The sequence below is a fragment of the Drosophila arizonae genome, chromosome 4 (genome assembly GCF_054131065.1).
Source record: "Drosophila arizonae isolate 15081-1271.41 chromosome 4, UAZ_ARI_1.0, whole genome shotgun sequence".
NCBI classification, from domain to species: domain Eukaryota; kingdom Metazoa; phylum Arthropoda; class Insecta; order Diptera; family Drosophilidae; genus Drosophila; species Drosophila arizonae.
Genome location: NC_142924.1, coordinates 6,814,247 through 6,828,820, shown reverse-complemented (window position 1 = coordinate 6,828,820; position 14,574 = coordinate 6,814,247). Strand labels below are relative to the sequence as shown.

Below are 14,574 nucleotides of genomic sequence, written 5' to 3'. Positions count from 1 at the left end.
AAATGTCAGAATTTGCTGCGCAGCACAAAAGAATACAACTTTTTGGACATTTTAAATTGTGCTTATGATTTATGCAAATGTATCCTTTATATACATACATATATGTATTTATGTATGTGATCACATCTACATACTAGTCAAGGCAGAGCAAATTTTATTACTTGTCAAGCTGCTTTAGATTTATATTTATGTAAATGAGCCGACTATCAGACAGACCCAACCAGACTCGACCAACTAGTTCGGTTTCAGATTTAAGTTATTTGTTATAATTTATGTTTCAATTTTGGCTATTTTTGAGTTTAAGGAAGTTTACGGTAAATTGAAATAGAACTGATAAGGTGTGGGATACACTCGGAATCTGGAGAACAAAGCTCGCTTCTGGTCTTTTGTTTACCATAATATGGAAAAGTCTAGAATTGACTCAGTTTCTATGCTAAATATGAATGCTTCAAATTAGGTTTCCGAGAAAATATTCATTGAAAGCATGAAGGCAGTGTAGCCAGCTTAGCCTATTTCAGGCTAGATCTAGCCAATTTCAGAAGGAAATCCATTAAAACTGAGTATGGAGTGGAATAGCCAGAAATTAAGGCAGACTATGCAATACTAACATAACTGTAGAATAATAATTATCATATTATAAATATTAGTGTACATAAGCTATTTAGCATATCACCATTTAGCCAAATCAAGCACATACATATATTCAAAAGCAACGTACTGAGTTAATCCGATTTAATTATGCGTGTTTGTTTGCCATACATACATACATATGTATGTTCGTATGTCCGTCTCTCCCTCTGTCTCTCCGTCTAACTCACAGACTGTCTCTACCGTCTGTTTGTCTGCAAGGGACGAACAAGAGCAACTCACGAAGTAAAACGAAGCTAGAATGCAGAGAGTGCTCCCATTGGTCACTTAAGGCTCGACTGCAACGAGCCCTAACTCTCTCCGGGCGCAACAGTTGAGCACGACCTAGTGTCTGAGTGAAAGTCGCCCTATATAAAGGGCAGCAGCTGCAGCATTTCTTCAGTCGCTCAGGCCTGGTGGGGGTCACTAGTTCAGTGCTGTAAAGTGAAAATAAGTGTGTGAGGACTTGGAGGAAGTTCTTAGAGGAAATACTTAAAGTAAATATTTCGAGGAAGCTCTTAGAGGAAATTCTTGAAGAAAATGCTAAGAGAAAATAATAAAAAAAAAAAACTACATATTGTGTGCCAAATTATTGTTTGATTTTTTATTTTATTATTCTTAAGAGCAAAAAAATGTCACTGCAAATAATTAGTTAAATATATTTACTACTTTTTGTAGGTTCTCCTAGACAGCAGTTCTTTCTGCATTTTAACCTACTTTTTTTCCAAAATCTAACCTATTTTGGAGCTCATCAGCTAGACACACTGCTTGCATGGGTTTTACGATGTGCGGGAATTAAAATTAGCAGAATTAGTGGAATATTTTATTCAAATCGCTTGCAAATTTGTAAGGCTGTGCTTAAAGCAACTTTCGATTTCCGTTTGATTGGCAAACTTTATATTTCAGGCGATGGAATCCGTTATGTTTTATTTTGACTTTGTTTTCATTCTTTTTATGTTCTTGTCCAATTTGTAGCGCTATAACTTTCGCCATTATTAACATTTAACATTTAACATAAAATACGTCATTTGAATAGCAACAATTTTATTGATATATTGATATTTCAACGAATAAGTGATGACAGTCGATGTTTATTTATTTATCCCACGATTCTAACGGTTTATTTTGGATTCAACTTAACATTTATTATTAGCTGCTGTGAAATTTCATTAAACCCAAGCGCCGAGTCTGAGTACAGAGTGTGGGGCTATCAAGTTGTCAAAAAAAAAACAAAATCGAAAAGAAAACGTGTTTGCTCTTCCATTAAAAACGCGAGAGGAGAAACCATTAATAACTAAGTCGTATCAAGGACACGCTCAGTCAGGCATCAGGGCAACAGGGTAACTGGCCCAGCTGCCAACCAGTTTCAGCCTGGCCAATTTATTGGCCCAATTGCCGGCCATTGGCATTGAAATCCTTGTGCTCATGAGGGTCACAGTTTGGAGCTGGGATACGATGCTTATCGGATTCCACTGAAAACCTGTTGCTCAGAATACTTTTGTGTGGGAATTATGTAATTTCAGCTTACACGCAGCGCGGCCAGCTTAAGCGAAAGTTTCTTTTCAAGAAGATGTTCGCCATTAATCAAGATTTTATTGTAATTAGCCGAGCGTCAAGGGGCCAAGAGCTGAGCTTCAATGCTCAACCAGCTGTATGTCGACTAAATAAAATCGGATTATCAAACTTTGGACATCGTTTACATACATCATCTCCAATTGAAACTGAAGAAAACAAGTTCTAAAATTTGAATAAAACGCGAAGAGCTCTTAGCGTCTGAAATTTGAGTAAATGAACTGCGAGCCTCGTAAAATATATAGCTTCTTGAATTCATATAAATCTCTTCGAACTTGTGATTGAGCCAATTATTCATTTGGCTTTCAAGTTCAGCTCGGGCCAAAACGGCCAAACGGAAGGTGTTTCGACTGACTCTCAGTTTTGATTTATGGCCATCCAAGAGTGTTGTACTACAGCTCAATAGTCAGGCCTGTAAATTAGCCTAGTTAATCTGCAAACAAGAAGAAGCAAAGTCTTGAATTTTCGCAGATCTTTTTTTTTTTTTTTTTTTTTTGATTTTTAGTGCGAATTAAGCCAAAAAAAATTGGAGCAGTGTCGGTCACACGCGCCGACAGACACAAGGCTGTTAGGTGATCGGCGTCGCGAGTCAAAACAAAAGCAATTTTAGAAATATACATCAAATGTAGCCACACATAATGAACAACCACACACATACATATAAACATACGTCTCAGTATATGTATATCGAAATATCCATGTACGTGTATCGATATATTTATAATAATGGTGGGCTCAACTGGCTTTAAGATGCTGCTTAAAACATTCTACTTGTCTTGGTCAAATTTGTGAGCCAAATAAAAATAATCAAAAATTCGATATTCCAAATTAATTTAAAATAAATGACGCGCCGAACGAGTTATTTTATTTAAATACGAACTGGTTTGCCTGCTTGATACGAATGTACATATAGAAACGTACAGCGAGACAAACAATCACTCACACACAATCACACTTAAATACATATGAATTTGGTGTAATCTCAGAGACAGAAAGGCTCTTAGGCTTGTCGGCCAAAAATTTGATTTTTTACAAGTTTCACATGCAAATTATCAAGTTTATTATTTACAATTTATATACAAATTTATGGCTATCGTCGGCCTGTTTTAGGTATATTTAATTATACAGGGGATTTTCGGGTTCAAGTTTGCTAAACGAATGCGGGACTATGCTGATTTTGTGTAAAATGCTGAGCTTGAATTGATTAGAGGCCATCAATAACGGAAATTGAGTTCGGTCCATCACTGTCATAATTATGCTATGACGAATCCTTTTCAACCTGTTGCTTTACTACATGACATCGGCTGCTGGCTTTAATTAATTGCTGCCGATTAATCGATAACTGAAAGTTCATCAGTGTCATAATTATGCTATGACAAATCCTTTGTAACCTGTTGCTATTCCCATCGCTTCTACACGACATCGGCTTCTTAATTACGTAAGCCAAGTTACGTCAACGAAACGTAATCGATAGCTTAAACTGAGCAAAGTTAATCGCTGTCACAGCTATGCTAATGGAGCATCCTTTGCCCCTTGCTGCGCTCAATTCACAGCGTTGCCACCTGTCAACGCACTTAAGTCCGGCCACACCCCAGACTATATTTGGTCTCTCTTTGCCGAAGGTTACTTGGACAAGTTTTCAGATTTTCAGCGTATTTAAATGAAATCGATAGATAATGAAAAAGCATAAAAAATATAAATATATAAATAAGTAAATAGAAATATAATTTGGTTTTAGGCAAAGGCTGTGACCGCAGCGCGTATAGCTTGCAGCCAAAAAAAAAAAAAGAAGTAAAATAAGAAAAAAAAACCCAACCGAGCGCCTAACTATTTATTAGCTTTAATTTGAATTTCGTATGATACTGCGAACAAAACTTGTTCAGCCGCTTCTGCAAAGATGCTTCTACATATTTCACAAACAAAAAAATAAATAAATACAAACTAAAATAACAGCAGCAACAAAAATCAAGTTCACCTCGAGTGTATCAAATTTGTATAAAATTCATCAGTCAACAAATAAGTCAGCTGGAAATATATTTGTAGATACGTATATAAATGTAGATATATACATACTATATAAATATGCTCGAAGCCACAAAGACTTGAGTTATGCAAAACAAAGGAAGCATTGCGGTTCCAGCTTAAGCCAAGCCATGAGATAAAGATACGAAAGATACAAAATCATATGCTATTTGGCACGTAGATGTATCTATCTAACTATGTATATCTGTGTATCTAAGTGTAGCTGTTGAGCACACCGATTAGCATTTTAGTGTGGGCATTAATGATATTTTCACAAATGCTGAAGACATAAATCAGTCACTTGTTTGGCCATTAGCTACGGCGGGTATACGTATCTACCTTTATATATTATAATTATATCTTTTATACGCTTGTAGACATCATGTCTAATGATTCTTTTCGATTATAGACCCATCATTATGGCTGTAATATGTACACAAAGTTTATGCTTGGAAACTGCAACCGCAAGTCAGTTAGTTGCCCATATATTTTTGGCTAATCACGACTTCTGTGAGTTCTTCAAGAGCTACCAAAGTATAACTCGAAGGAGTGGGCGTAATTGTTTTTTTTACCGTTCTAGTGACTGTAGTAAATATATATATATATAATTGAAATTAACCAAAACTCGATTTCTATTCATTAAAAGTCATTCCAAAATAAAAACCTGATCTCATTTAGTGGAATATGTTGCCTAAGAATACATATTAAACATATTAGCATTCAGGTTTAAATAGCTATTATTATTTATGACGCATACAATAAACAATTTGTGATTTTAATCATAGTCTAACAAGCATTATAAAAAATGAAAAAATATACGTATAAATTAATGTTCTTATTTTAGCAGAAACGGGCAAAAACCTTCGCAGTAAAAATAAAAATTATATTTTTATAATAGTAATTATATTGTAAAAAGAGAATATTAATTTAAAAAGCAATTCTTTTCTATTGCATAATAAATGCTAATTATTTATGATATTAAAAAAAAAAAAGATAAAGAATATATTTGGTAGACTTTTTTGTTCCAAATTTAACTAAGAGAATTCTTTTCTAATCAGCACGAAACGCAACAGCTCTATTTATAGCTCTCATTGTGCAGGTCTGTTATGAATACTTATTTTCATGCCTAAAAGCATGCAATAGATTTTTCTCAGCTAGTATTTATGATGCGCGAAAAAGTATGCAATGGCATTTGTTGTATGCAATATAAATACCTAACATCTCTATAGCTTGTATTTATATACACATGTATATTTTATATAAATAAAAACACACTCATTTATAATTTACTAATTATATTTTTTATTACATTATATCGTTTCTGTAATCGTTGTGCAGTTGACTAATAACTAAACGCAGTTTCGTACACTAACTTTTTTTATGATAAGCATTATTATAATTATTATCGTTATCATATTGGACAAACTAAAAAAAATGTTTAACAGACTCATACAAAATACATAAACACATACACAACACATACGCACAGGCATTCACAAAATACATCGAAAGTGTCTAGAGGTCTAAGATAAAGCTTAACTACACGTTACTCTGCTTAGTTGTGGCGGCTGAATGACAACTGAATTGTGTGTATATCAAAATTTGCTTAGGCGGCTATTCAAACTAAACTAATCTTTTATCATTATCATTATCTTTATCTCTATCTCTATCTCTATATATATGTACAGTTGAAAACTAGAAGATACACTTTGCATATGGGCATAGTTCGTAGTAGTGGTTCGTAGCTTAAAGATAGATCTGCACAGATTCAGATACATGCTTTCTCTTATTTTGGATGCGACAAGTCTTTTGGATGTGAATGCTTCGTTACCGTCAGCTCACAGCTCACACAGCTCACAGCTCCGTGGAGTATTCCTCGGGATTGATGTTGAACTTGCGCCAACAGATGTGATCGCCGGCAGCCGCGGACGTCGGCGGAGGTAGCTTGTGCGTGTTGACATTCACCACGGAACTGGCCGAGCGCTTGATGTGACTCGGATTATGCGCCGGCGCCGGCGCCAGGCAGCCAGTGGAGCGGCCCAAAGGGTTGCGGGACATGGCCAGATTGGCGTTACCGTTGGCCTTGCCATTGCCATAGGTAATCGACTCGTTGGATGGCGATATCTCAATGCGTGTGGCATGGCTGCCGCTGCCGCCATCCGACAGCCGCCTTATGTATACCACCTCGCGGTGCTTCTCCACTGTCGTCGGACCCGGCGGCAGGCGAGTCAGCGTCTGTGGCTGCGCTGTTTGGCGTGCCCGCTGCGAGTATCTGAGCGGCTTGCCATCGCTGGCCTGGAATGGCACATACTGCTGCGTGATGCCTGGAAACTTGTCCACGCTAATGTCCTCCTCGATGGCCGAGTCGCCAAACATGGAGCCGCTGTAGTTGGGCGAGCTGTTGCCCGGCGTGGAGGACTTCCAGTGCGTCTGCTGTGGATGCGCTGTCTGACCATTGGCGCCGAGCTTTTGGCCACTCGAGTACTGGCCCTTCTTGATGGAGTGCGTGTAGTCACGAGTGCCGCGACGACGCAGGGTGAAGTCACGCCTTCCGGTGTCCTGGCAGACGGAACGCCATTGCTTCCACGAGTGGCGCGCCAGTGGATCGGCTGGACCCCATTCCTTGGCTGGCTTCGAGGCCTCGCAGATCATGCCAAAGAAATTGTATTCCACCTGCCGGAAGATCTGTATGCAAGCGATAATCATGATCACCGCCAGGGCGAACAGAATGGGCGCCCAGCGGGGCAAGTAGCCCGCCAGCAGATCGAACTGATCGTCGTCGGCGCACCACCACACTAAAATGCCCGTCAGAATGGCCGGGCAGCTACACCACATCCACATCCAGCCGCGGAAGATGGGCCGTCCGATCGAGAACTCCAGATCCGTATAGATATTCTTGGCGCCATAGATCCACGTGATGGCAATCAACTCGAACACCAGCGCCGTAATGACCAGAGTGCCCACAATGCGTGAGTCCAGGACTCGGGCAATCAGGAACTTGGGCGCCGCGAACGACATGACGGCCACCACCAAGGCAATCAGGCAAATGACATAGCTGGGCCGACGGGGCACCAAGCGCGTCGATGTATAGACGGCGACGGTGATGGAGACGAGCGCCGACAAGATGATCAGCGCATAGATCAACGAGGGTATCAGATGACGCAGCAGCTCGCCCTCCGACTGAGCGCCATAGAGAACCCGATCATAGATGGCAGTCAGCGGCTTCAGCTCGTCCATAAGCGGGAAGCCATTGGACGAGAAATCGAACTGAACCATGAACAGGGTCACGGCAATGGCATTGATCAGCAGATTGAAGCACAGATAGACCACGGAGGTGCGCACTGCGTCGCCCTTGTAGAGGAACTTGCCCGTCACCATGGGCATGGCGCCAAAGCCGCAGTTCAAGGAGAACAACACCTGCATCAAGGCATTGAACCAGATGTTGCTCTCGGCGAGCAATGTGCGGTCAAAGGCCCACAGCTCGGGAAAGTAGTGGCGGGAGAAGGAGTTGCGCACCTCCCAGCCAGTCAAGGCGCAGAGCAAACAAAGCCCCACCAGGCCATAGACAAACAAGCTGCGGCGCAGGACTTTGGCATTGTGCGTGCTACCAAGGAAAGTTTAAATTAGCTAAAAATGAATAGTCTCAACCTGCTCATACATACCACAACATAACCACTATCCACAGACCAATTAGACCCGCAGCCAGCAGTCCAAAGTAGAGCGGATTGCGCCAGAAGGGCGTTAGAAAGGTCTGCTGCAAGCACTCCTGTCCGCTGTTGCCCGTCACCGTATATCCTTGCTGCAAGCAGAGCGCGTCAGCTTTACAGATTACTTAAATTCAATATGAGAAGTCTTACCATGCTCAGCTTCAGGTTGCCCACGCACTCGCGAAATGGGATCCCGTTGGAGGCAAACATGCCTATGTAGCCCAGCGCAAGCACAGCCTGCAAGGATATCCATATAGCTGACACCCAAGATGCAAAGCGGCTAATGATGCTGGCCCCTGTTTGAGATTATAATTTATATATTTAAATTAAGAATTAATTATGAAGAATTAAAGGTATGTAACGATGTTTATGACTGGAAGTTAAATTCATGATCACCTCTACTTCCGCTTTAAAGTTCATAGCACTCAGCTAGCGTTGTCAGCTAGCACAAGGAAATTTGCCCAGAAGTTACGTAACGTAATGTTAACTCCTACTACGTACGCTCTATTACAACAAACGTTGCCGCCAACCAGAATGTAGCAACGTAACGTAGTGTAATGAAACGTTAAACTGCTAAACATAACGTTTCATAGCACTCAGCCTGAATTTTGCTAACTACGCTTAAAAATGATTTTAAATATTATCATTAATGTGGCCACCCAGTACAAAAATTAACATAATCGCAACGATTAACTCTCACTAATTGGTTTTTTAGGTGGATCAAGTCTCAAGTTAATTTTTGATTTTTATATGTGCCAGCTATCAATCTGATTTACATATTTGTAACATTTCACACCTACTGTAATTGGATGGCCGATATTTGTTATTAACAGCGTTGCCAGCTGTCTTGCTGATTTGCATATTTCTATACATATATTAGGGTAACCGCATATCAAATTCAAATTTGAACATAAATTCAAATGCGATTTAAATTCGACTTTCAAAATAAAAATTATTGCATGGGGTTTGCCAATTGCAATCACACTCACGCATTTCCCAATCCACAACTCGAAGGCATTGTAATTAATTTAAAATAATATTATATATCAATATGGTGAAAAAAAGGGGCGATACGGCTATGGCATTCCTCTGCAGCACCCAGCATTATGTGTATTATACTGAGGTCTTTTTCGAAGGTGTTGTGTCGTAATTTGCAGTTTTTTTCATTTTTGCTTTTTGCCATTATTAGTATGTTGCTCATATTGCTCATTTTTGAATATCGTTTGTTTCTTCGTTACAATTGTGTTTTTGTTTTTCATTTTTGTTTTTCTTCAGTTTTCATTTTCCTTTGTTTTTCTTGGTTTATACTTTTGTTCATTTAGAATTTGCCTTAAACGTCTCTATGGTTATTTTTTGTGGACGCGCCAAGTCGGCCAAGCGTTATCCGTAGCATATCCTCGGCTTGAGGTGAAGGGGAGGACTGCCGGTCCAGGAGTCTGTGTGGCCGATTGACGTGTCAGCGATTACACGAACGGGACACACACACCAATGCATTTTTGCAGTTTTTAATATTTTTTTTTAGATTTTCTGAGAGATTTTTTCTTGTCCTGATAACACGATGATGATATCTTTAATCTACTAGGTCACATTTAAGTTAGTTTACTTCATTGTTCATTTTTTTAGTGTATTTTTATGCGTTTTATATGTTTTTTTGTTTGCATTGATATACTTTTGGTCAGATAGTATCTTTTGTCTTCCTCATCAATTATCTTTGCGTATCGTGATTTCTAGTTTCAACTTTTGCATTTTATTCAGATATACATGTATAGTATATTAATAGTTGTTCTGTGCCTTATACATTTAGCATGTTGCGTTTAGCATCAGAGAATGACGAAAGTTTGCGCAGCGTTTGATTATAGTTTGTGCGTTTGTAGTTCTTGTTGTTGTTGTTGTTCTACAAGCGTTAACCAAACGGACACAATTTCAGAGTGCGGATTCGACGGGCTGTGTCCAACCGTCTTTACTGCGGAACACACGACCGCCCCAACAGCATATGGCTGGCCATCGCCTTATATACCACATCCTCGCAGAATTCCAATTTGGGAATTGTAAACGAAATGCGTCAAAGTGCAGCCAAATGCAAGTTTTCGCAATGAGCTTTAGAACTTTTCATAAGGACTGCAGCTTTTACGATTCACAAAAGGGTTGTTTGCTTGCCACCTGTTGCACTTGTGAAGCATGTGAATGCCGTTGCCATTGCCAGGAAATGAACTTTAAACATTTTTGAAAGCTTTTCCTAGAGTGCTGCACTTCCGTCAACAAAATCCTTTCGTAATAGCTATTGCTGCATCCAAATGCAAGAGCTTTGTCTTCTGCATGAGCTTTACAACTTTTCCACAGGACTGCAGCTTTGCCACCTGTTGCAGCTGTTTCGATATAGCTGTTGCCATAAAAAGTGCACTCAACTGCAAGCTTTCAGCCTGAGCTTTCATAGTTTTTAGAGGACTGCAGCTTTGGCATCTCATGCAGCTTTTTAGAGCATTGTTAGTCAATCCCCTTTGCTTACCTTTGAATATGGGCGATGCACGCCAGGTGTGCGCCGCTCCTTGCCCCAGAAATTGACCCACAGATATCTCGAGCAGTATCATGGGCAGTCCGACTAGAAACAGCAACACCACATACGGCACCAGATACGCCGAGCCATAGTGGTCCAGTTCGCGTGGGAAGCGCACCACATTCGCATAGCTCACGTTGAGGCAAATGCACAGCACAAGGCCGCGAAATACCGAGCATTTGGTCTGCAAAGAGTTGAAAATGGGGAAGTACATTAGTCATATGATAGGTAATACACATATATATATATATATATATATATGTGTGTTTGTGTGTTGACAGACAGGTGTCACAAGCATCCGCTGGCGAATACTTAAAAGGTGAAACGCCACCCACAATCCAAAACTCATTTCCGGCACTTCCGCTTTTAAGTTGTGTAATTTTCTTCAATTCGTTTAATAATTTGTCTGCCAGTCTGTCCGTTTGTCAGTCTGTTTATTTGTTTTACAGCTCCATTTCGCACACACACACTCACTCATACTAGTTAGCTGGCCCCTACCTGAGCTCGTTCTTACAATATATACATACATATTTATCTAAGCGCGTAATGAGCAGCAAAAGAAAGTGCGGCCCATTACGGGGGTCCCACAGACCAAAATGCCGCTGCCTGCAAAATGTGCCGCATAAGCCCATTAGATGCGGAGCAAAAACACCAACGCCAACAACAACAACAACAACAATAAGAGCAGCAACTATAACAGACTTTGAGTACTTTCAAATATAAAACTTTGCAGCTCGCAGCTAAAATAACAACAAAAGATTTTTTTTTATATTTATAATAAAACGTACATAAAAAATAAAAATCGCTTTGCCACTACTGGGGAACGCTTTTAAGTGAAATTCATTCAAGAGCGAGACGAGGCGACGCGACGCGACGCTCGGTTATCCGGACGAACGGACAGACGTGACGCCCAAGTAAACGCAGTTAATAAAGCGAAAACCGCACAGTGAAAATGTAAACAAAAGCCGCTCGCAGCTCAGCTGAGTGCGCGCTATTCAAATACACCCATCTATAGGCATTGACTAAGCTCCCGACTACCCAGCGAGCCTAATATTATATGTTTATAAGCGTTAAATATCATGTGTATATATAAAAATATAGATATATATCGACAGATTTTATACAGATGTAAAGTATTTAAAAACACAATACAAACCAAGCTTAAAACTTTAACATTTACGACTTCATCTTTTTACAGCTTGTTTTTGCACATATTTTTAGTGGGTATTATCGTTTTGACAGGCATCATGTAACAGTTTAGATGGGATATGATCTAGATAATGTAAACAATCTTGTTGATCCGCTTCTATTACCTATTTATCTTTCAGCTTATAGGCATCGGTAATTCACACGTCAAGTGCGAATTACATAGATTGTATACAGTAGATATGTATTGCATAATTGTCTGGATTTAACTATAATATCATATGGGAGCTATATACTATTTCATAGAGATCATATATATCTACTGAAGCTCTGCTGTTTGAGTAAAGAACCCTTCCATATGTTATTCTATGTATATATAACAATATATAACAAAACAAAATTTCTTAGATAATTCAACTTCGATATATCTCGAATTTATCTACCGCATTCATTCCTTCTTTTATTCACATTACTTACTTTGCGATAATATCTGAAGGGTACATCCTCGTGCACAACATATAGATAATCGGCTAGATATTTAGTCGTTGGTATTTCCATCTTTGGACAGATTTTATATTGTTTGTAGGTGCAACAGAATTTGTCATTTTCTTGCATTTGATATGATTTGCATGTAATTTACTTAGACTTGCTTTTATACAAAACTTATGTAAACTAAAATGATATTAAAAGGAATTTCCAGAGATTTATTAACGTCGGATTTTTGAAAACACTTTAAAGCTCCATCAAGAGCAGGTAAAATTATATTTTATTTATATTATTTTTTGTGGCATTATTAATGTGAATATTTGTGAATATTTTCAAGTTTATACAAGATTATTATATTTCATTATTTTTGTTTTTGTTTTTTAATCGGTATTTTAAGCCTCGACATTTAACATTTCAGTTTGTTTTTGGCTAAGAAAACAAAAAGGCTGAGCAAGACAGCGAAACGCATATGTATGCGTGCGCATGTATACGTCTATATATGTGGAACAAGTTATCACGTTACGAGCCAGACGCTTTAAATATTAATTGGCAACACCTTCATTGCTTAGCCCTGAACTGCTTACTGAATGTCTTTAGCGAAAACGTCACAGCCATAACAACGCATCATATAACAACAATATGCACACACACACACACACACACAATTTATGAAGAAACAAAACACAGCTGACACCGACGCGTGCTGGTTCCGTAAACGAAGTCAATTGTCAATTGCAGCGCGTCTGTTATTAGATATGGATTGTGGCCACTGAGCATTGAGCTGGCAATCGCGACACGCGGCGTATGCGTAATGCACTCCAAAATGCAATCGATCGGCAAATTTCGACTCTCACACACGCACACAGACACTCCCCGTGTCTATTCGTATTCACACGAGCAACACTCCGCATCGGAGCAGCTTCGACTTGCGACTGACTGCCCAAAACGTAAAACGCGCGCGCAGACGACTTTTGATTGGAGAGGAAAATTCGTATCGAGAAAACATGAAACAAGTTTTTCCATTACAAAAAACTGAGCAGTGCTGAACAGACGACGATTTATATATGATTTTCCTCTTCAAATCAAACACCAAATGGAAAGGCAGCAAACACTCACTGCAGCTGAAGCTGAATCTGTGCACAGTTGGAAGCTCTTTACGAGCTAAAGGTACCGCCGGGGGTTGACGAGGCGGGGGACTGGGGAGACACTTGGCAACTGACACTGGGGGCGACCACACGTAGCGTGCGAGCGAGCATGAACCGAACTGCTCTCTCATTAATGCAGAACTGACTCCGGCCGGCCCAGTCGATAGAGTCTAGAGCGTGGCTTTCTACATCGCACACTGGCTGCGAGCAGTTAACGCTCAAGTGCCGTGTCGCTCCGTGCCGAGCCGAGCTCTGCCGAAGCGCCCTGCTTCGTTTGGCACGCCTCACCAATTCTCATTGCGTCAACGAACGAGGCGGGCCATGTGTTGTTTCTTTGCTTTCCGATACACTTTGCGTCTTGTTAAACACATTTTTATGTTTTTATTCTCAGTTATCTACTTTTATTATTCCTTATCTACTTTTCACTTGTAAAAACATAAAAAGAAGAAAAAACATCAAACGCCCACGAGCTGCGACTGCGAAAGTTCTGAAGATGTTTAGAAATATCTGAGGCTCCCATTCATTCCCAGTTCTCATATCGTGAGCATAATTAATTCGTGAGCAGAGCAGAGCAGAGCAGAGCAGGAAGTGGGCTAAGCCAAACTAAAGAGAACCCATACATTAGACTGGGGCTTCGTTTGCGTCTTCTTCTCACACTTTAATTGAATTTCGTTTTAACACGTTCTTAGCAGCGCACAAGACACACAGCATAATTTCATAATTTTTTATATAATTATTATGTAAGCATGCGAGCGAAACTAGAGCCCGATCCCGATCCCGGGGTCCCATTATTAACAGCACACACTGTAAGCGATTAAAGTCTTGAGCGTCTTGTTTGGTTCGCGTTAATAGAAAATAAAAATATTATTTCTGACGCAGACCTCGAGTCGAGTCGAGACTCGAAGCCGATCGCATAAGAAATAATGTGCTGAATATTTGGCATTAGCCAGCTACGAGCTGAGCACGGAAATGCGAATACAAATTGCTGCGTTTATTGGCCAACTCAATAAAATTTGCGAGTATATATATATATCTATTGACTGATCGAGCTGGCTGGCCATAAAGCTATCTGTGCAGCGGATATGTCGAATCTTGATGGATTGCCGGCCTGAGCGTTGAGAGCGTGACTTACCCGAATTATTTGATAGGCATTATGCGAGCGGCACTTGACGTATCGCCTACCCCTTAGAAGTAGCCATAAGGGGTATATGGGATTGGAGTTTATTTTTATGAGTATGTGAGTAATTATAGATGTAATCATTCAAATACTTTGTGGTTTATTGCATGTTTGAAATGGGATTCCTACTCTGTAGTA

General features: G+C 39.8%; 1 protein-coding gene across 3 annotated transcripts in view; it reads right to left on the bottom strand.

The window, feature by feature from the left end:
- Positions 1-5,499: 5,499 nt before the first annotated feature.
- Positions 5,500-14,574, bottom strand: part of blot (solute carrier family member bloated tubules) — a 28,878-nt gene continuing 19,803 nt past the window's right edge. Inside the window, exons 1-6 of one of the 3 annotated variants that reach the window (XM_018007620.2) lie at positions 13,231-13,402; positions 12,106-12,300; positions 10,435-10,666; positions 8,079-8,224; positions 7,884-8,020; positions 5,500-7,825 (exon numbers count right to left, since the gene is read on the bottom strand). In XM_018007620.2, coding sequence (XP_017863109.1) covers positions 6,076-7,825; positions 7,884-8,020; positions 8,079-8,224; positions 10,435-10,666; positions 12,106-12,243 — 2,403 coding nt within the window. In that variant the 5' untranslated portion in view covers positions 12,244-12,300; positions 13,231-13,402 and the 3' untranslated portion in view covers positions 5,500-6,075. Of the gene's footprint in view, positions 7,826-7,883; positions 8,021-8,078; positions 8,225-10,434; positions 10,667-12,105; positions 13,403-14,574 lie in introns of those variants that run through there. The other 2 variants (XM_089468782.1, XM_018007619.2) reach the window with 2 other exon arrangements.